This window comes from Rhyacophila brunnea, unplaced genomic scaffold (assembly GCF_057557595.1).
Source record: "Rhyacophila brunnea isolate RB1 unplaced genomic scaffold, BYU_Rbru_1.0 scaffold_17, whole genome shotgun sequence".
NCBI classification, from domain to species: Eukaryota; Metazoa; Arthropoda; class Insecta; order Trichoptera; family Rhyacophilidae; genus Rhyacophila; species Rhyacophila brunnea.
The window spans coordinates 38,548,005-38,570,746 of NW_028232827.1; the positions used below are offsets into that span (position 1 = coordinate 38,548,005).

At 34.0% G+C, this 22,742-nt stretch overlaps 1 protein-coding gene across 1 annotated transcript; it reads left to right on the forward strand.

The window, feature by feature from the left end:
- Positions 1 to 7,802: 7,802 nt before the first annotated feature.
- On the forward strand, positions 7,803 to 22,464 carry Eno (alpha-enolase). Its single transcript, XM_085944139.1, has 8 exons — positions 7,803 to 7,847; positions 8,368 to 8,461; positions 11,112 to 11,306; positions 12,284 to 12,536; positions 13,223 to 13,419; positions 14,757 to 15,005; positions 15,753 to 15,904; positions 21,737 to 22,464. The coding sequence occupies exons 2-8, from the start codon at positions 8,390 to 8,392 to the stop codon at positions 21,918 to 21,920; spliced, it is 1,302 nt and encodes a 433-aa protein (XP_085800265.1). The 5' UTR covers positions 7,803 to 7,847; positions 8,368 to 8,389; the 3' UTR covers positions 21,921 to 22,464.
- The last annotated feature ends 278 nt before the right edge of the window (positions 22,465 to 22,742 follow it).

The following is a 22,742-nucleotide window of genomic DNA, read 5'->3' on the forward strand; positions in this document are numbered from 1 at the left end:
AAGGCGCTGGCCTTCCACCCGAGAGTTCTGGGTTCGATTCCCGGTCATGACAAAAACATTATGTGTTTTTCTCAAAGCCTGGGTGTCTGTGATTGTTCAAAATTACTAACAACCACCTTGTACGAAAAAGCAACGCCATGGTTATTAATAATTCTAAAAAAAAAAAATCTACCTACCCCCACGGGACGTCGCTGGTGGAGGCCCATCCTATTAGGATCGGACATGGTCGGAATGAATGAATGACTATTTCTGATACCGACATAATTAAGTATATCTTCTCGCAAACAAATTATACAATGTCCTTGTTTGTAAACTTTTACACGTGCACAAACATTTGTATGACAATCAACGGATCTCCATTCCTGCAACGATAATAATGCCACCCTTCGAGTAACTGCCGCCCCCAAGCGATGCTCAATCTGCCTACCCCCACGGGACGTCACTGTATGCACGCAAATAAAAAACAAGATTTGCAAGTGGTACACTTCCATAAGGTTGGTTTAGGTGGTTTCGATGTTTTGACTTTCGAGATCTCCATGCTGTTGTAAAGTGTAAATATTATAATAAAGACAACATAGATACCTAAGTAGAAAGCTCCAAGACGCCGAATGACGAAACTCAGTTCAATATACCTAGGTAAGCAACGTTTATGAAAAATATTTGTTCATAAATTTAATTTCCAGCAAGCCTTTAGAGCATGGTTTCCCAAACTATGGGTCGCGAGCGAATATTGAGTGGGCCCTCGCCACTGTATACATGAATTAAAAAAATAGGAAGTGATAAATTTGATATTTCATTCAGCTATTTATAATTCCTAAAAATTGAAATAAACTTGATTTCAAAACAGTACTTGATACAGCTGTTAAAATTGTGAATTATAATAAAACAAAACCCTAACAAGCCCGCCTATTTCAAAAACTATGTGAAGAAATGGGTAGCCGCCATACATCTCTTCTTCTGCATACAGAAGTTTGCTGGTTATCCAGGGGAAAAGTACTGACACGATTAGTGGAATTGCGTAAAAACTGAATATATTAAACATCTACTGGATGAAGAATTCATTCTCAAGCTCACTTATCAACTAGTATGTCAACAAAAGCAAGTGAAGAACTCATTGATTTATCAGAAGATACGTCACTGAAAAATAGTTTCAATCGTAAACAGTTAACGAAATTCTTGCTCTCAGTTGCTGATAATTATCCTTGCCTGTTCGATGAAGCTATGAAAGTCCTCCTCCTCTTTACTACCTCATATCTATGTGAGGTCGGATTTTCGGCTATGGTTAACATTAAAACTAAATACCGAGATAAATTGGATATATCAAACTCACTGCGATTAAAAGTAACTAAAGTTGAAGTTGATGTTAAAACTGTAATGAAGAAAAATAAGAAACAAATACATCCTTCCCATTGAAATTACTTTGTAAAAAAAACCTTGCAGGTGTAGGTATTTAAGTATTTTTTTTTATTTAAGTTGTGTTTCTTATTTCAACAGTCTTTTATTCATATTGGTAACACTTATAAAAAATATTTTTCTTATTTCAATTAGAACAAAAGACAGCATTAAGTAGTTCCACGACTCGCCACTAGGGAATCTGAGCATTACCAATATTTATCCCCTCTTTTCTCTAAGACAGCTAAGAGGTGGGTCCCAAGATTGGAAATTTTTGTTAGATGGTCGGAGCCCAGTCAACTTTGGGAACCACTGCTTTAGAGTTTATGCTTAGATTGTGATATTATTGTTGTGTTGTTATTTCTGAGATACAAATTATAATTAATTCTGTTTTTAAAGCTTCAAAATATTTATTATATTCCTACTTACAAAAATCTAAAAACATCATAAAACATTTTAATCATGATTACATTGGTAGTAGGTATGTAGGTACCTACTTGAACTAATGGCGAAGGGTGGAGGTAGACTGTTAAGATCCGACATAGGTAGGTATTATAAGCTTTGTCAGTCATACGTATTTATTTTCATTGAACTAATACCTATTACTCTTTACAGATGATGTTGGTTAGTTTTTAAAATTCAATTAAACCATGCGAAACCAAGCCACAGCTAATAGATAATAGTCAAAAATATTCATTTATCTATAAAATATCTAAAACTATGCCATTAAATAATCTATAACTTTGGATATTTTATAGATATAATAATATTTTTATCGATTATTGTTTGGTTCGGGTAGGGCTTAATGAATTAAAAAACATAAGCCAGCAATAATAATATGTGTCATGTGTTTTCTTAATCCAACGAAAACAAAAATAAGTATAAATGAAAAAGTGTGTACAATTTTGTCGTATCGACCAAAATATACCAAAACTATTATGGTTTGGTTTTGGCAGGGTTTAATTGATTTTTAAAAACTAACCAACACCATAATATTATGTAAATTGTGGTCTTTATTCAATAAAAAACAAATTCGTATGTCGAACAAAGTTTAAGGCACCTCAGCTGAGGCATGGTCTAAAAAGATCGTGACTAGCGATGCGCGGATTGCGGGTCGCGGTTGCAAATGACGCAAGCCGAACGAAATATAATTTGTCATAAAAGTTCAACATGCGTCCTTTTTATGTTATGTTTATTATTATATTCGTAATAGGTAATAATAGTATATTCATTCACATGTTTTCTTTTTTAAGTGCATAAGTAAAGTTTTTTAGCCATCTTTACACGATTTAAGAATATTTTCATCCGACGCCATGACAAAACGAATCGACGTGCAGACACCTCGACTATCGCTCTCCGAATGGCAACGCGGCCGTAATTTCGTTCCACATACAGTTGAAAATTATTTGTCGTTTCACTTATGTAGGTACTCTCTTAATGTACCTACACTATTTCTGGCAGATCTTAACAGCCTACCTCCACCCTTCGCTACTGATCGAAACCATAGATAGGTAGAAAGCTCCAAGGTTCTGAATGACAAAACTCAGTTCAATAGGTATAAGCAATGTTTATGAAAAATATTTGTTCATAAATTTATTTTCAATCAAGCCTTTGTGAGAGTGTAGATCTGTAGGTAGATTGTAATATTATCGTTGTGTTGTTATTGAGATACAAATTATAATTAATTCTGTTTTTAAAGATTCAAAATATTTATTGGATTCTACTTATAAAAATCTAAAAATATCATAAAATATTTTGATCATGATTACATTGGTAATAGGTATATACCTACTTGAACAGAGCTTATCATTAGGTAATTCGTATTTTTTTAAATATACCGAAATACACATTGCTTTAATTTAATTCTTTATGGACGGCATCTTTGCTGTAGGTAGAAATTGACGTACTTAGGTATTATGTTTACAACGTTTTTATTAGATCGTATTCTTGTTTGTCCGGTGTTTGTTTATCCAGTACAAATCTTGCAATCGATTGATAACTAACTTCCCGACTAGCTAGACATTTGAAACTTTTATAATATATCAGAACACGATGCCAATGCATTATTTTAATACTTTGAGCCATCTTTAAGTAGAATTGAATTAATTTTCAGTTAATTCTCTTTCGTAAGAAAAGTTATTTCGATACAATTATTATTGGTTACTGTCTGGGACCTAGCAACTAAATTATTAATATATACGTGCGTTACTATGGAAATGAATATGACATGTCAGTATTATTTCTATCGAGTGAAAATTTTTTTGATCGTTTAAGCTAGTCAAGTCAAGTTTATATGATTCAACAGAAAATTTAAAAACGTTGTATATGGAAAGTTCTTTTTATCTTGTATTTTTTAACTTTGTTTTTCCAAAAAGAATAATTTTCTTTTTAATGCAATACCAAAAAATAGTTCAGTGAATTATTATTAAAGTATTCAACTTATTGAAAGTGTAACCTTAGAAAAACTTCATTCGAGTTTGCAACGCAAGTTATTGGCTTATGAATGCGGCTTCTATACGCGACCCTGTCTGGAAAAATTGCGAGATTGACTTCTAGCTAACGAAGGTTGATCAGTAGAACAGTGGTAATTTTTTGCTTCAATTTCATAGATTATTTAGGATCCATCTCCATGGAATAAGGTTTTCATCAACATCTTTGGGTATCTACTCACTGAGATTGTTTTTTAGTTCTTCCCGCGACAGATCGATTACATTTTATGAAACAATAATAATTCCCATTAAGTGACATCTTGGGTAAGAGAAAATGGTACACATTAAATTATCATATAACTATAATCAACTAGCTACCTCGTCAGCGCATCTATTCTATACAGAAGACTGCTTTCGGCCGCTACGGCAGCTATCTAGGGTAGTCGGAGTAGATTTTTGGGTTTCCATCGTGTGTCCTTCTTCCTTCTTCACTCGACGTTTCGGGCTCGTTGCAGAGTCATAAAATCGAGTCGTAAAATCGAGTCATAAAATCGAATTCACGTCGAGTGAAGAAGGAAGAAGGACACACGGTGGAAACCCAAAAATCTACTACGATAAAAAACAACCGTGAAAGCCTCAAACATTATATATCTAGGGTAGGTTTTCAATTCAATTCAATTCATTTATTTTTTTAACATATTGTGGACATTACAAATTATAAGTTTAAGACGTTCACAACATGAAATTTAGAAACAAAGATATATAAATATAAGAGTATTACATAAAAAAGAGATATATCAGTAGATGAATTAGATAGGTACAAGGAAGTACACCGGATGAGTTAAGCAGACCCTATTTTAAGATTTTATAAAACAACATCCACCTAAACTCATTCTCACGTAGGTGGAATATATCAACACCCGAAGCAATTTCGTTGAACATAGTTATCACTCTCCCAATTGGCATTACCAGTGGCAGGTTGGTTCTGCACCTTGGGAGAATAAACAACTGGTGGTATCTATTTCTAAGATAGTTATCAGGGACACACAGGTCAACACTGCCCAGAATGGCAGAGTTCTCATTTATACCTTGTATAAGTCGAAAAAAATACGTAGCTAAATAAAGATTTCTTCTAAATTGCAGACTGCAGTATGTAAGCATGCCTAAGATGCCTAAGATGCCTAAGCATGCGTTTGTATCGAAGTACCTATTTGCACTTTTATTGTGACAAATACAATAAGTTAACCGTCTAATAAACAGTCAACACTGTCTATCTCGCTCTAAAATTTAGCTTAGCCAAGAGAGGTGCTGTTAAAACATAGCATTTATTGTAACAATTACAACTAATTTGATACAAACCTACCCTAGATAGCTGCCGTAGCGGCCGAAAGCAGTCTTGTCAGCGCTCGAAATGGAAAAGTTTACGAGCCGGAGCGCTCGATAGTTTTCTGAAGATATTTACATGGCAAAGTTATCAAATTTTATGTGTATTTCATAAAAATAAGTGTGTTAGATTTTCTATTATATGGCCTATCTAGCTCAGATGGTCAAATTATTTTTTCCACGAGACGAAGCGATAATTTTACCGATTTCACGAACAGGAACGGCGCTCCGGTGAGTTCCTGTCCATTTCGAGCCCTGAGTCTTGTGTAGTAGAGTAGAAATGCGAAGGAACGGAAACAATACAAATTATTTATGTAGGTAAATGAAATATTACTTCTTATTCGTTAGGACCTCATGACTGAGGATCGTGACCCGGATGATTTGGTTGCCGACAACGCGGTCGACACAAAGACATCAACGATCATAATAATAATAATTATGATCGCTAGGAAACTGACTTTCGATAACCACTTGTGAATGTGACAGCACGCAATAACTCGTATGTGAGCACTGAGGAGCCTTAGTTACACATGTAGGCCACGTAGGTAGGCTCAACGTGCGGAGTATTTGGGTGTGGGTATTGTACTAGGAGAAGTACGGGGCTTGCGATTGAAGCGACGAAAGGCAATAAGCAGAGCTGTATTCACGCTTAAAGGGGCCTTAGGTTAATATAATATAATTATAACGTCGTTCAATCACTAAGGCTATACCTCAGTTGAGGCACGGTCTAAAAAGATCGTGGCTAGGCGATGCGCGGATTGCGGGTCGCGGGTGCAAATGACGCATGTCAAACGAAATATAATTTGTCATATAAATCCAACATGTGTCCATGTAATGTTCTGTTTATTGTTCTATCAGTAACAATAATAATATATTCTTTGACATGTTTTCTTTTTAAAGTAAATGGGTAACGTTTTTAGTCATCTTTACACGATTTAGGAATTAATACGCCCGTCGCCATCACGAAAGAAATTGACGTGTTTCCAGCTCGACGTTCTCTCTCCGAATGGCAGCGAGTCCAAAATTTCGTCGCGCCTATAGTTGAAAATTGTTTGCCGTTTCACTGATGTATCACCTTAATGTTTTGGCTGAGGTATGGAAAATTGATAATTTCTGCGTGTCACAACGACTGAGCGTGGTGGCTTCTGATATACAAATCTGTGCATATTCTAGTAAATATTTCTTCTGGTGGCATATGTATTACCATGAGTTGGATACAAGTATATTTTATTGACAATAACTACCTACCTTTTCCAGTTCAGTTTTTGAACCTTGCAACTTCATTCGCCCGAGGTCAGCCTCAAAGCATTTTCATAAACAAGCCGTCTGGAAGACCTAGCGAGACAGACTGGCGAGAGCCAGCTGGCTCAGCTAGTTTTCATAAATATTTGCAAATTTTACTTTTCGAATTCTGGGGTCCTACCAATATGGGGTCCTGGGTATGGTCCTCACAGCAAGGGGTCTGGCAGGGCTTCAGTCGGGGGCCTGGTGACTTCTAATACCTATACAAATTTGTGCATATTCTAGTGAATATTTTTCTTCTGGTAGTATAATATTATGTATTGCCATTGAGTTGGATATCTACAATTTTTTTTTTCACAATAGCTACCCACCTTTTCCAGTCCAGTTTTTGAACCTTGCATCTTCATTCGAGCGAGGTCAGCCTAGAGGAATTTTCATCAATATTTGCAAATTTTACTTTTCGAGTTCTGGGGTCCTACCAATATGGGGGTCCTGGGTATGGCCCTCACAGCGGGGGGTCGGGCTTCAGTCGGGGGCTCGGCGTGGCGAGTCGAGCAGTTAAGTGAGATAAAAACACACCACAAATTTTCTCTAATAGTAAAAGTCTATTTTAGGCGTTATTTTACTTAGCTGACATTGACATTTTAAAATATTAGAATGTCTATGTGATGATTTATTGTGATACTTAATTAAATGATAATGAATTTACTTATAGAATTTTATTTTGTAATTAGTAGTAGATGTGTTTCCTAATTAATAATAAAGGATATTAATCCAATATGGTGAAGGGTCTCATGTTACTTGGCTAGGTACTACAAAAGGGGGTCGCGATCAGTGAGTGCTTCATAACACCTACTAAGTACTCAGTAATTATTTAAAAAAACAATATACTGCTAAAAATACACGGAATAACCTTAATTTTACCACGTGGAACTCTGGGTTCCGCGGAATCCATTTGGGGAACACTGCTTTTTTTAACGTCTGAGATTTTTCAGAAAATAAATACTGTTTTTTTATTTTTGCAAATGCATTAATTTTAACATAATATTGTTGTATACCGACATCTATGAAATTAAATTATTACTATTTTATCATTACAGTACCAACCTTATAACAAAAATTCGTGATGGGTATAATATTAAGAATAGGTAAGCGTATAATATTTTTATTAACTGGAATTTAATGTTCATTATCATTTTTGAAAAATAATGGATATACTTTATTATTATCAACTTTATTTCATGATTGTCTTCTTCTTGTAATATAAAGGTTTTTTAATAATAAAAATTCAATGTCAAATTTATGAGACTGGCAGTACCGGTGTCACCTTGGGAAGGTCAAAACTGCAAATATTTCAGTACAAAATTGCTAGAACTCCTGTGTGGTTGGTCTTATTTAACAGTGAGTATTTTCTAATTTGAACTATTTATTATCTCAGTTGTTTGAAAAAAATGTAATACTTTCCCAAGCTCAGACCCACTGTACTTTAAATATGTTTAATCTTTTACAACATACTTATTGAGTTTTATTAGCGGCCGGCATTTTTTGACATGGCAAAATCTGGATGCCGGCCGATGGTTACGCGGCGATTCCGTCTATAAAATAAATTCAAACCATTAGATTCCGATCAGAATATTTTTAGAACTGATAAGAATATCACCGCCCAAAAATATTTAACTTTTAATTCGTTGGCACTCTTTTTTTCTCTCGAGTTAAAATTTCAGTCGACCTTTTTGGGGTCAAATAGTTTTATCTAGAATGCGCCTCAGGTAGTAGATTAATCCATCCGGTGCATCTTAATGATTAATATACATATTGTAATATTATATTTATAAGAAGTGTTGTAAAAATGGCCTGATAATTCCATATAATGTGTTTACTGAGATGTAATTAATGTTTTTCTTTTTTCAACTTGTTGCAGATCTGTTTTGAATCCATTCAATATGCCCATCAAAAGCATCCTCGCTCGTCAAATCTACGACTCTCGCGGTAACCCCACCGTCGAAGTTGACCTTGTAAGTGTAAACAATTAGATTAATTCAATGTCAAATGTGCAATAAGTAATAATGTCCCCAAAAAAATATCCTACTAATGCACAAAAATAATCAAACACTATTTTTAATATTGAACAGCTCAAAAATAGGTGGATCTGATATCAAATTAATTTTATATTATTCCCTGCTTTCTATATTTTTAGTATTTGAATGTGACCTTTGATCGGTATCAAAAAGTTTACGATTTATGAACTATAAGATCTGTGAATAAATCTGTAATGCTAATTAATGTGATATTTTTTATTGAATGATTTAAGATACCTACATAATGGAATTAATTTTGTATTTTTTAAATAAGTAGGTACAATATATTATATTGGTTATGGTGCCGCAGATGCCCGCATAAGTACTTGAGCTTTTATAATTTTTTTTTACGAAAACAGTTTATTACAAGTAGACAAGTTATATTGGTAAATGTGCCGCAGATGCCCGCATGAGTTTTTATAACTTTCTTTTTAGACCAAACCCAACCTAACATAACCTACCCCAACCTAATATAATCTTAGTCTGTGATAATGATGCATCGAAATGTATAAAAATTTTAAATTAACAATCATTGGATGGAAAAGTATCTGCGCCGACAGAAAAAGACCTTTTTCTGTCGGCGCAGATGCTTTTCGATCCAATAACTGTTAATTTATAATTTGATATTTTCATACATTTCGATGCATCATTATCACACACCAATACCCCATTTACATGTGCATAGATTTACTGTGCACAGTAAGTAAATGTATGGGGAAACATGTATTATTATGCAGTTGGCAAGATTGCGTACGTGAATCAAACAGGTTTGGAAGCTTCCGAATTGTGATGATTTATTACACGCAAGTAAGATTATTTTCGATCTAGAGCAATAGGGGCGAACATGTTGGTAAAAAAATGAACTACTCATTTTGAGCTCAACCGATTTTCAATACGACCTGTCTGATAGTGGTATAAAATGACAACCTCGCGCCTCGCTTACTCTTGAAGAATGAGTTTGGAGAGACAGTCAGCACTTTTACATGTAAACAGTTACTGTCATGATAGTTTAAAATAAGCACGATTGCCGACAGTAATTCCATGCACGTGTATAGGCGCTATGAGATTATGTTAGGTTAGATTAGGTTGGGGTAGTTAGGTTGGGTTTGGTCTAAAAATAAAGTTATAAAAGCTCATGTAGGCATCTGCAACACATTTACCATTATATTTTCAGTCTATCTTGTAAAATTTTTGAAATCCTGTTTTCGTTAAAAATGAGTTTTATTGAATGTGCCAAGTACTATCGAATATCTACGTCTGTGTGATATCTTTGCACTAATAATAGGTATAATCATTTCAAAAATTGAATCCACAAATACCTCCGAAATCGTGTCTACCTACCAGGAGTTTTTGAGTAATAGGTATATAGCCAATTGCCTGCTCAGACAAATGTTCTGCTAGTGAACAGTTAGATATATCGTCTCTCGCCTGTTGCCTGAAAATACATTCATGATACATTATATTACGATGTAATTATTATATTTAAATGAATACATCTCCAATGTCAAGTTGTTACTTATTGTGACCAGTGACCAGCATAATAGTACATATTATATATTCGGTATCCATCGACATAAAATAAAGGAAAAGATTCTGATACATTGCGGCCACTTTGAGGACACTATTGCTAAAATATTTGGGTATAAAGTAAATTTATTTAGTAATTTTAGCTGATTTTGATTTTATATTAATAGTATTTTTAGTATATTATTACCATGACCCGATTTGGTATTGTGTCTTGAGTCATGTGATCTGTGCACACATATTCTATGACGTTGTCACTCCTCTTGATTGTTAACAATCATAGGGAGTTGTCTTCGCTTATTTGACTATGTTACATACACACATACAACATTAAACGCAATTAAAAATTTAAGACTGTAGTAAGCAATATTTTCGAACACAAATGCGTCATTGAATATTCTTTCTCTCATTTTTTTTTAATTAGTTATTTTAAATTTAGAAAAAATATTTTGATATTTTAGTCTGCCAACATTCAGAAAAGTTTATAAGTTTACACAGCCAAACCTCTTAAAAGAGAAGATTTGTGTACTAGTAGATGGGGGGGGACTAATTATTATATGATAGTAATTAACTTATAAAAAAGGATTCATGGAATAACTTTTGAATTTGCAGATTGCAAATTGATTTGTATCAAACTTCACCCTATTTCCACCTGCACCAACCATGATCCGAACCTACAATTTTAGATTCACTCACTACAACAGTAAAGTTCATGATTTATTAAATGTACCTATAGCTATTTCCACGGTAAACCCTTAACTTTCATTCTATCTATTTAGTATTTATAGTACATGTCAATGGCTTTTTGATTTACAAACCTCGATTATCCGAACTTGGGGATGAATGTGGTCCAGATAATCAAAAAATAATAAAACAAACATCTACTCTGAAAAATTTCACATTTTTTTACTCTTTATAATATATTTTAAATTGTACCTTTTTCTTATAGTCATAAGAAACTGATAGTAAAAAGGTTATCCGGATAACCGAGGTTATACTATATTATAAAATGTCATCACACGGATCGTCGACTACAACAATAGTGGTATTTTTTTGTTTCCAGGTGACAGAGTTGGGTTTGTTCCGTGCCGCTGTCCCGTCCGGCGCCTCCACCGGAGTCCATGAGGCTCTAGAGCTGCGTGACAACGATAAGGCCAACTACCACGGCAAGGGAGTCCTCAAGGCCATCGACAATGTAAACAGCATCATCGCCCCCGAGCTCCTCAAACAGACCTTTGAAGTGACCCAACAGGCTGAGGTATATTTTACTCATCGCTTATTCTTCTTCATTTTCGTCTGTATCCACTCTTTCAGTGAAGCGTTTGGATACCAAGGACCCTTATTACTCACCAGTCTTCATGTATCTTCCCAGGTCATGCCAGTATTCTGTTGCTGATGATTCTAAGACCCGTTTCACACGGGACACCTGTGTGGCTCCACCGGCGTGGCGAGATTCCGCATTTACACGTAACTGAATTGGTGCGTTCAGATGGGGACACATGAGTGTCGCGGTCATTTATATGTAAATGCGGAATCTCGACACACAGGTGACTTGCCATAGGTGTCCTGTGTGAAACAGCTCTTAGTGGAAAAGTTGAGACATGGATTAAGTCATCAATATAACTTCTTCACTTTAGTTATGATAAGAGGCTACTTGGTCCGCTCCCAGCATCTGTTCTCTAAGCTCAGAATATGGTTGCTCTAGTCTTTACAAGGTATCGTAGTTCGCTATTGTAAAGCGACCCGTCAAACTTCAAGTGTTGAACAAGTGGCATTTAGTTTTTACCGAGTATAATTATGAGCATTGAACTCAAACTGAACATTGCTTGATAGTTTCTTTGACTGCTGGTTTTTTCATCAATCGGTGCCACAAACTGACTGTATTTGTATCATCAAGTGACGCTGTTAGTTTCAATGTCGGTAACCTCTATATTTTGACATTTTGAGATAATCGCAGAAAACCGTTCGGCACATTTAGGACTGCAAATAGAATATTTAGTTTTTGAAATTATTTTAGTAAATAATTAAAAAAATTTAAAATTAATAAAAAAAAATTATGTTTAAAGTTAGTTGTTAAAATGATGGAAAAATACTTTGAGAATCATGCCAAGAAAAAAAGATTGAAAAAAAATCCAACTGAGGTTACTGACTTTGAAACTAATCGCCTCAGATAATATCAATTTGTGTTTTTAATATAAATTGTGAATTAATTTAATATCTCTATTATTTTTCTAGATTGACCAGTTCATGATCGCCCTGGACGGCACAGAGAACAAGTCAAAGTTTGGCGCCAACGCCATTCTGGGAGTCTCCCTCGCCGTGTGCAAGGCTGGAGCAGCCAAGAAGGGTGTCCCCTTGTACAAGCACATTGCTGACCTCGCCGGAAACAACAATATCATCCTGCCGACTCCCGCTTTCAACGTCATCAATGGAGGATCACACGCTGGCAACAAACTCGCCATGCAGGAGTTCATGATCTTCCCCACCGGTAAGCTCAATAATGACATCTGTATTATGAAAGTGAAGCATGCGAGCAACATTAGAATATTGAGCCCTGTAGTTAAACCGTCAACTACCGATCACCCATAAACTTAAGATGGATAGTTTGAATTTCTTTCTTCTTTTCTTCGGCCATATCCGCCCCATAGCTGGGGCATATGGACACCACACGACACCTCCAAGAATCCCTATCTCTAGTCAGTCTTCTTGCATCGTTCCAGGTCATACCAGCATCCCGTAGCTCTGCTGTATACACTCTATAGATAGTATTTAGCGGCCTTGCAGGATGCCGGAATCCAGTTGGCTTGAAGAACAGGCAAGCCAGGTTGAGGTTCTCTTCTGACATCCACAGCACGTAGCGGAGCTAGGTCCAACATATATATCCCGTCTTGATGGTATCTCCTTCGCGCATTCTATGTACGTGACTGAAGTGCATTCGCATCTATACATGCCACAAGTCACAAATTATGTATCTTATATCCAGCTGTGAACAGAGGATCCACTCTCGTATGTCCTCATTATTCTACTGACAAGGTCGTACCATCCAGTATCCGCCGCAAGCGACTGTCCTCAAAGCCATTTTAATATGTTTACTCTGAGGCTTAATAAGATGCCATGACTAATTACAGTAAAGCATATTAAAAATATTTATATATTATGAATTGTTTTTGTCAGGTGCATCTTCATTCAAGGAGGCAATGAAGATGGGCTCAGAGATCTACCACCACCTGAAGAAAGTCATCAACACCAAGTTCGGCCTGGACGCCACCGCTGTTGGAGACGAGGGTGGTTTCGCTCCCAACATCCTCAACAACAAAGATGCCCTCGGCCTCATCATCGACGCTATTGCCAAGGCTGGATACACAGGCAAGGTATGTACATACATCGGTAAAGTAGTAGTGCGTTCATCTTCGAAACCGTGACTATATCCTACAATTGGCAAAAATCACATCTTGCTTTTAAAATATGTGTTTGATTCAGTACAAAGATACAATGGGCTAATAACCATTCCTGGTAATACAAGGCTGCAGTGGCGAAGGGTGACTTTTGGAAACAGGTAGGCTGTGGAGAAAGCACACTTGTTGGATGTATTTACGGGAAATATGAAGATAATCCGACATATCTACTGACGAATAGCTAGGTACACAAAAACCAATGAAATTTCAAAAGCTCACTGATGGTATAAAATTAAGCAATTAATTTGAATTATGTATTTTCTTAAATATAAACGCAAGATACGCTCAAAATATATTGAAAATATCCGTTGTTGTGAATCTGTTCCATAACAATTTATAATTTAACCCGTAAACTAGACATTTCAAAATACTTCTATATTTAAAACACAGACTTAGATACAATATCAGATTTCAACTCACATAATTGGCTGAATAAATTGTCTTAGTCTATGAATAAACTAACTGACAAATAAAAATCACGAGATAAATTATTTATTATTTTTAACAACAATCAATATTTATAATTGTGATTGAATCCCTAGAAACTATTTTTTTAAATTATCTTATAAATTATTTTGAATAAATGTGCACTTACGTAAACTATAAGCGCTCCTTAAATAGCTTACCAATTATATGGGCCGCCGCAGACGTCTTGAAATTATGAGAAACAAACTTCATATAAAAAAAGTTTTCGATTCACGTGAACGTAATCCATACAATATGTGAAGCGAAACGAGATGTCGCTTATTTTTTTAAACCTTTGAGACATGCCATAAATGGTGCTTATTGAAATAGTGGAAAAGATCGTAAAATTATTATGACAATTATACGATATATAACCACCACTCTGCGGAGGCCTATATACTCAGTTTAGGAGTGAAAATGGTAATCTTTTTTTTTTATACTTTACACAAGCTCCAGCCTCAGACCATTCTTTCGTTTCCCTATTTCTTGTCATATCAGTCTTGCAGTGTATAGAATCAGTCTTGTAGCATTGCTGCAGAGTGAGGTACAGTTAACTATGATGTCAGAATCTATCCGGCTGTGCCACTCTCACCAATCTGTCAATATGATTTTTTATTTAACAAAATAATTCGCAAGTCTTAAGATTGTAACATTTTTCATTGAACATAAATAATTTAGAAAACCTCAGAAACATACATAGGTGTTTCCAAATTATGAATATAGTTTCACATTTAAATTACCATAACATAATAAATATAAATGTTAAATGGTGTTTATTATTGTTGTAGATTGACATCGGCATGGACGTAGCCGCGTCAGAATTCTTCAAAGAAGGCATGTACGATCTGGACTTCAAGAACCCCGCATCCAACAAAGCTGACTGGCTGACATCCGCTAAGCTGGAAGACATGTACCTAGATTTCATCAAGGAGTTCCCCATGGTCTCCATCGAGGATCCCTTCGACCAGGACGACTGGAGCGCATGGACAAGCATCACCTCCAAGACCAGCATTCAGATTGTCGGTGATGACCTCACAGTAAGTTTTTTTTAAACCTTTGATCATTGTATGATATCAATTTACTTTTTGGATTCAATCCTAAAGCAATGGACAATTCAATGAAATATAAACACCTCTTTTTCGTGTGTTGGAGAATCTCGCTCATAGTAAAGCTCACGCATTAAAACTTAACGCAACCGCAGCAAGTTAACTATATGAGGTATTCATTATCAGATGCCGATATGCCCACAATTCAATATAGTAATAGTAAATGACTTTTTGTGTTTTATCAATGTTAATTTCCATTATGGTTGTTTTTAATGTTAGTTTCTTTTTTCCATTGTAGTGTATTTTCTAATTAGAACTACATAATATGCCCATTTTTATTTTATAATAAACCCTTCACGGCAATAAATATAAGCAAAATAAAATTGAATAGGTACATCTCAGCATCTATTTGTAAAATTTGAATAAAGCGTCCTTCACTCGGTCAGACCAATGTGTCACCAGAGCTTCATAAACGGTATGCTATCCAGTGTCTTGCAAAATATTGTTTAATCGATTAAAAATTAAGTGTTTAGAGAGTAGGGAAGGAAGGTTTGAAAGAAGCTGTAGCCTCAAAAGGTTGTGAAACACTGTTGGTGTATGTGACCTCTCTTCTTTATCGACGCTCTATGTTTCTGCTGACGATGAGACTTTCCAAATTATTATTTTCCGTTCCGGCTATGAGCCCAAAGAACTGCATGTTATACCTTTTCAATATTAACATTTTTATTTATCATACAGGTAACAAACCCCAAGCGCATCCAAACCGGTATTGAAAAGAAGTCCTGCAATTGCCTCCTCCTGAAAGTGAACCAGATCGGATCGGTGACAGAGTCCATTAAAGCACATCTCCTGGCCAAGAGCAACGGATGGGGCACCATGGTCTCCCACAGGTAACTACTATTCCAGTGGTCTCCAACCTTTATGTTACTACGCCTCCCTTTAAAAAAATCTAATCTTGGCGCCTCCCCCCCTTTATTTCATTAAATAATACAGACCCTTTTTTAACACACAAGTTTTTACTACTTACTTATATTAAATTCATTTTTTAATTAATTTTTTTTTTTCATGCGACGAATGAGCTTGTTTATTACCACAATCAATTTTAATAGAAGTCAACCAAATTCATCATCATTCATTGAGAAAAATTAATGGATTCTATCATGGGCTCCACATACTGAATAGGGCCCACAGGCCAGGATCTTTCACCCATATATTTAAAATATTTAATAGCCCTGAAACAAAGCAGCGCCGCAGGCGACTTTTTTACTATTAATAAAATAATATGAAAAATGCATTAGCAAACTAACCAAGAACTCAGGAAATAGATTTTTGTTTGCTTCAATATATCTGGCGTAGAAATCATTTAAAAGTGAAGACATGTATTATTGTTATATTATATTAAAGAAATCACGTCAAAAACAATTTAAAAAAACAATATCACACCCTGCCTACACGCTTCAGTTGACACTTTAGCTACGAGTGACATTTAAATTTGAGGTTATTGTTTTCATGCAACCAGCGGTCGTTTTGTGCATTACCGAAACAGAGCGTTTGCAAAAGCGCCATTTTTAAATTTCTCCGCTCCAAATATTTTATTTGTAGATATTATGGTATAAAAATTAATTTATTAAAAAATTTTGGCGCCTCCCCTGGCAATAGATCGCGCCTCCCAGGTTGGAAACCGCTGTACTATTCTGTAATTGAAAAGTGTACCAATTGTCATGAATGTGATTCTTTGTAGAAGATCTATGCATCTTTGATAATCCTATTTTTACTAGAGAAAACATCAAATAATAGCATTATGTACCTAAGTAAATATTTTTATTATAGGAGATAAAAATATCATAGTGATTAGGAGGGCAATATCATTCAATAATCATAAACAGTTCTCTTTCTTTATTTTTCATTCATAAGACTCATCAGTAAAGGCCGGATCTTTCAAGTTTTTAACCGTCAACCCATAAAAAAACACATTAAAATGGTGGACGAATCCAATATCCTAAGGAGACTTTTGCCCAAATGATTCTTAGTATGGATTTCTACAATTAGTCAGTTGTTTTTTCTGGCAGCTCAGGTGCGATGGTAATTATTGTAATTAAGATAATCGTCTTGCCAATATTATAACGCGACTTGCGGCTACGACAAACGAATTCAAATTCGCAAAATGCAATTAAAAAGATCGCATTACAAAATTGATGGTTTGTTTTATTGCAGGTAAGTAATGGTAAACCATTTTTATAAAATGCGTGTAGAATATGTTTTTTCATAATTAAATATCGAATAGCTTTTGCGTACCTACCACTAATATAAATACAAATATTGGAAGATTTTGTCCGCTGACCCGTTTTATGTTCTAAATGTATCATATTGATACCTATTAGTATTACCAAGCAACAATACCGTACCTACATATCGATAAAAAAGTCACATACCTACTTGTTTATTTCTTTAGATATTTAAGTATTTTGAGGATGCTCTGCCCAAACTGGTCTATTTGATTATAAACTATTGACATTGAAGAATTTCATCAAATCGATCGTAAGAAATTTCATCTTCAAAATACCAGTGGCGTACATCTGTAGATGCGAGACATCCCTGAAAATATTCGTTTGAACCTACTATTATAATATTATGTATTGCGTAAGCCGTAATTGCATTCTTCTAAAGGTTTTGCAATATAATATTGCTTCAGATTTTCACTTAGTCATTGTATTACGTTAATATTTATTGTTGTTTAATTTAATAAAACGCATTTTTTTGTAGTACTTATTCCACTTTTACTCAATAAATTAGGACCGGTTTCGTTCGCATCAGAGGGACATTTTCAACTGAACAAGGGAAGATTCAGTTGAAAATGTCCCTCTGAGGCGGACGAAACCGGTCCTAATTTATAGATTAAAAGTGGAATAAGTACTACAAAAAAAATGGAGCCATTGTCGAAAACTACCCAATCAAGACTCGTAACTGGACAAAATCTGACATTCGAATGAAATTTTCAAAATGGCGTCCTATGGTAGTTCGTAGTTCCATTTTTGGCCATTCTACAGGTAAGTTTGTAGGTGTGTAACGTTAAAAAAAAGTCCCGCCGTCCCATGTAATACTTCAGATTTTCACTTAGTGATTGTATTACGTTAATATTTATTGTTGTTTAATTAAAAAAACGCATTTTTTTGTAGTACTTATTCCACTTTTAATCAATAAATTAGGACCGGTTTCGTTCGCATCAGAGGGACATTTTCAACCGAACAAGGGAAGATTCAGTTGAAAATGTCCCTCTGAGGCGGATGAAACCGGTCCTAATTTATTGATTAAAAGTGGAATAAGTACTACAAAAAAAATGGAGCCATTGTCGAAAACTACCCAATCAAGACTAGTAACTGGACAAAATCTGACATTCGAATGAAATTTTCAAAATGGCGTCCTATGGTAATTCGTAGTTCCATTTTTGGCCATTCTACAGGTAAGTTTGTAGGTGTGTAACATTAAAAAAAGTCCCGCCGTCCCATTTAATACATTGTACGCTAAAGGCGCGCCGATTAGGTGGCCATTCGACATAATTAGCATTTTATTTAAATGTTGTTATTAAAAAGAAATTATCTGATATATGATTATATTATGTATTTGATTTAAATACTTACATATTATAAAGTGTAAAGAACTATTCATCACATAAAACGACTGGTACCTAGATACATATTTCATTAAAACACTTTATAATATGTACTTTCGTACTTTTTCCACATTTATTCCATAATGTTGATATTCAACCGATTTTATCCTAATGGACATTTTCAATTGAATAACAGTACAAAATATAGGTAGGTACATATTATTGCATAAAAAGTCAATTAAGTATAGAGGACGTGGGAGTCGATTGTTTACTTGAACTAACTTGTTGGTGATATTTGTCCTTATTTATTAAATGACTGGTTTATATACATTAAGAAATAGCGTAACTTCAAAACTGTGAAAAATTTGCTGTGTTTAAAATTCACCTGCCGTAGGTGTATGTATCAAAAAAGGTTCCCGACCAATGACAAAAACTTGAAGACGATTTTATTGCTTTTGTCGCATGATACGTACAAGAAACCCACAACTTAAAAATGAATTATTTTCCATACGATAGTATGTATCATCATCAGCTGTAGTATATACCAATATTGCATATAAATTGATGTTTACATTTTAGATATAATAGTGCAACCATCTATAATACCGTGGATTTACAAGAATAAAATTACAAAGCGGCAGGTTTACATAGGTCGTAAGTGCATTTGCTAGTCACGCAGCCTTCGCTATCGAGGCTTGATAATTATATATTATATACTTACACAATATTATATATGTGACATATTATAATATTTAGGAATATTATATTTCATCCATTGTTGTTATTTTTATCTAAGAATAATATCAACTAAGATTTAATAACAATAAACAAAAATGCAAAATGTACAAAGTGTTCAAAAGTACCTTATACACCTTCTAGAGGAAAGTGGTATAATGGTCCCTATATCTAACGGGTACGAGTGGCAAAAATATTAATCAATAAATTCTAATTGATTTATGTTTTGTACTAGGTATTCTATTAGTCATTATTTACGACCCGGCTTATGCCTTCTGGCTTCTTCGTGCACTATGCGCACTCACCGATCGTAAATGCACATTGACATAATAAAAGATTGTTAAAACCTTCTTACCTATTAGTAAAGGATCAAGTAAAAAACAAATTTTGATTATCTGAAGTGTTTGTGAAAAACCCGTAATGAATATATTACATACTATTAATACATTCAATAGGTAAGCCCGTTAAATCGTCATTTCCCTTAAACAATGGAACCAGCTAATGTGAAATATCACGAAATATACCTACTCACTAAATAAAAACAAATAAACAATTTTAAGCTATAATCCATAATCGTCAAAACTGAAGTGATCTCCGATTTTAAGAAAATACGTAGATCAGTTAACAAACGCGCAGGTTAAGTTTTTTTTGTTTTTTCTACCATATTACTATAACATCAAATTATAGTTTCATGTGTGAACTCCCAGATTGGATAAATCAATGAACTATTAGAACCAAGGTCAACTTGTTAAGGCAAATGGTAGGCACTGCAACTGTGTTATACCTATTTATATCTAATATTTTCTTGATAAAATAATTTATTATCAATGGTATTAGGTACTATATATACACAATGTATCAATGTCGACTAATTATGATTGTATCATTTTGATAACTTCCGAAATAAATAATTATATCGGGTTTATATATTTCATTGAAATAATACTATGATATATAATTTATAGTATTAGGGAGTAGCAATTAACAGAAAACGCATGTACTTACATATTTTGCATGATGAATATAAAGTTTTTGAAAATGGCCTATAAAATGTCAAAAAAAACATTACAACATCAGTACCTATATATTAAAATCGAATATCTCAATATGTCCAACCACTTGCTTGAAACACAAAAGTACGATTTGAAGTATCTTTCGTACGAAACTTTTTCTAAAGGGTTTCATTAACCACATAGGTCCGATATTCCCCATTTTACCCATCCATAAATCCATATAATATAATAATATGTTTTCATATTATATATTTTCGTAGTATCAACATAATATACGAAATCATTCAGATTTGGTACGATTTTAATAATACACTAGCTGTCAGGTCCTTCTCATTATGGGAGCAAGTGTGATTTGTTATTTGATAGTAAAAATAAAAGTAGTTTAGTAGAAATTTTAAACTTTGATTACAATAATAGGTATGTATATAAAAAGTGGAATATTATTAAATATTATAGATATTACTATTAACAACTAATTTTTCCACTCTATACGTAAGCGCTTCATTAATTTCTCTAAATAGTATAGTATATCTACCTACTAATAGCAGCGTTTCTGTATAATTAAGTATCGATAAAGTCTCTTGCACATATTATCAATATCATTTATTTCATATTTCATTGTACCTACTACATCGTACAACTTATTTTTCTGAAAAACATAGGTTCCATAAATTATTAACGCATTTTTTAATTAAAAAATGTTGTAATATTCGAGTCCGTCCCAAAAAAAAAGGACTCCAGATGTCCGGTGTCTACTCATCAGCCATAAAAAGTAAAACAAAACAATCAGCCAATCAACTAACTAAACAAAATGACAATTTGCTTGTCAATTCAATATCTCTGGAACTTTTATAGATAACCAAACAATATCAATCAACCATAAACAATATGAATAATGGTAAACAATAATAAAACTCTAATCATCACATTATAGAAAATTCAATTTTTATCTTAATTATTTATCATTAAATCTTTCTATTGTCACTTATGATCTCCGTTTTATCTATATCATAATATCTACATCAAGATTTTAAAATAATACTTACCTTGGTAATTTTAGGTAAAAGCAACACAGAAAGTACAGGGATATTTTCCTGTAGTCTGCTTGCAGGCTTGCATGAAATTATTTTTGGTATTTTTAGATCCGTTCTTCTCCCCATCGCCACAGTTTATCACTAAATCTTTTACCCCCCATGTCTAAATTATGTCACATGTTTGAACTCCCATTCAATAATAAACAAAAATGATCAATTTTATGTCAGTATAACATTCTCATGAAATATTTCATACCTTCCAATTTATGACAGATCATCTCCGACTGACTTAGATGTTAAAATATCAGTACATAATATTATTTATTTCAGATCTGGTGAGACTGAGGATTCCTTCATCGCAGACTTGGTGGTAGGTCTGTCGACCGGTCAGATCAAGACAGGAGCCCCGTGCCGCTCGGAGCGTCTCGCCAAGTACAACCAGATCCTCCGTATTGAGGAGGAGCTCGGCGCTGGCGCCAAGTACGCCGGCAAAAACTTCCGCCACCCCGTATAATAGATTCTCACGTAACTGTCGTAACACTGGTGCATTTATCTCCAAACGTACATTGTTATCCGCATTTTGTCGGAGATCTTGTCATGAATAATATAGTGAGGTTAGTCCACCTTAGTCTGTTTGGAAGAAAAGTTTGTTGGAAACTTTCGTTTTGTATCATGATAATAATATGAGAGTAACGAACTGAATAAATGTATGAAATTGTTAAGAAACTAATAAATTAAGCGATGTTATATTATGATTTAAATTTTTATTTGTGTTATCAAAACTATTGTAAATTTAAAAAGACACATTTCTCAATAAACTCAGTTTTAATTTTGTTGATTCATATAAGCTGAAAGGTTCTGTTTTGTTACGCATATCTTTAGATAGTAATAATATAAGTACTAGCTATTAATATTATTATAAGATGTGAAAAGTTTTAATACTTTAAAGAGAACCTTACAATGTGTGTTTCATTTACAACGTTTTTTACGATACATGCATTTTTACAATGCAATAAAATGTTTGGAACTATTTAGATAATAAATATCTCCCAATGCAATTAATTTTGTTTTATTTCAAACTGAAATTCGATAGAACTGATATTATGAAGGTTGAACAAAACTATGTATGTAAATCAAATTACATATTTCCATATATTTTGTTTTACTTCTAAATATGACGACTACGATGGCACGATCAGTAATAAGAAAGGCTAAAAAATCACTTTGTCACTTTGCAAACATGAATATCATTGTCGTTTTCTTCCACAGATTGTTCGACATAACATTTATAGATATAAAAAATAGAATTTTATTTATTATAAAAGCAAATATAGTA

Bases quoted from the DNA above. Each gene is read 5' to 3' on its own strand.
- Eno (XM_085944139.1), top strand. From the start codon at position 8,390: ATGCCCATCAAAAGCATCCTCGCTCGTCAAATCTACGACTCTCGCGGT. The intron at 8,462-11,111 runs GTAAGTGTAAAC...TTTTGTTTCCAG, and splicing joins CCACCGTCGAAGTTGACCTT to GTGACAGAGTTGGGTTTGTT. The intron at 13,420-14,756 runs GTATGTACATAC...TTATTGTTGTAG, and splicing joins AGGCTGGATACACAGGCAAG to ATTGACATCGGCATGGACGT.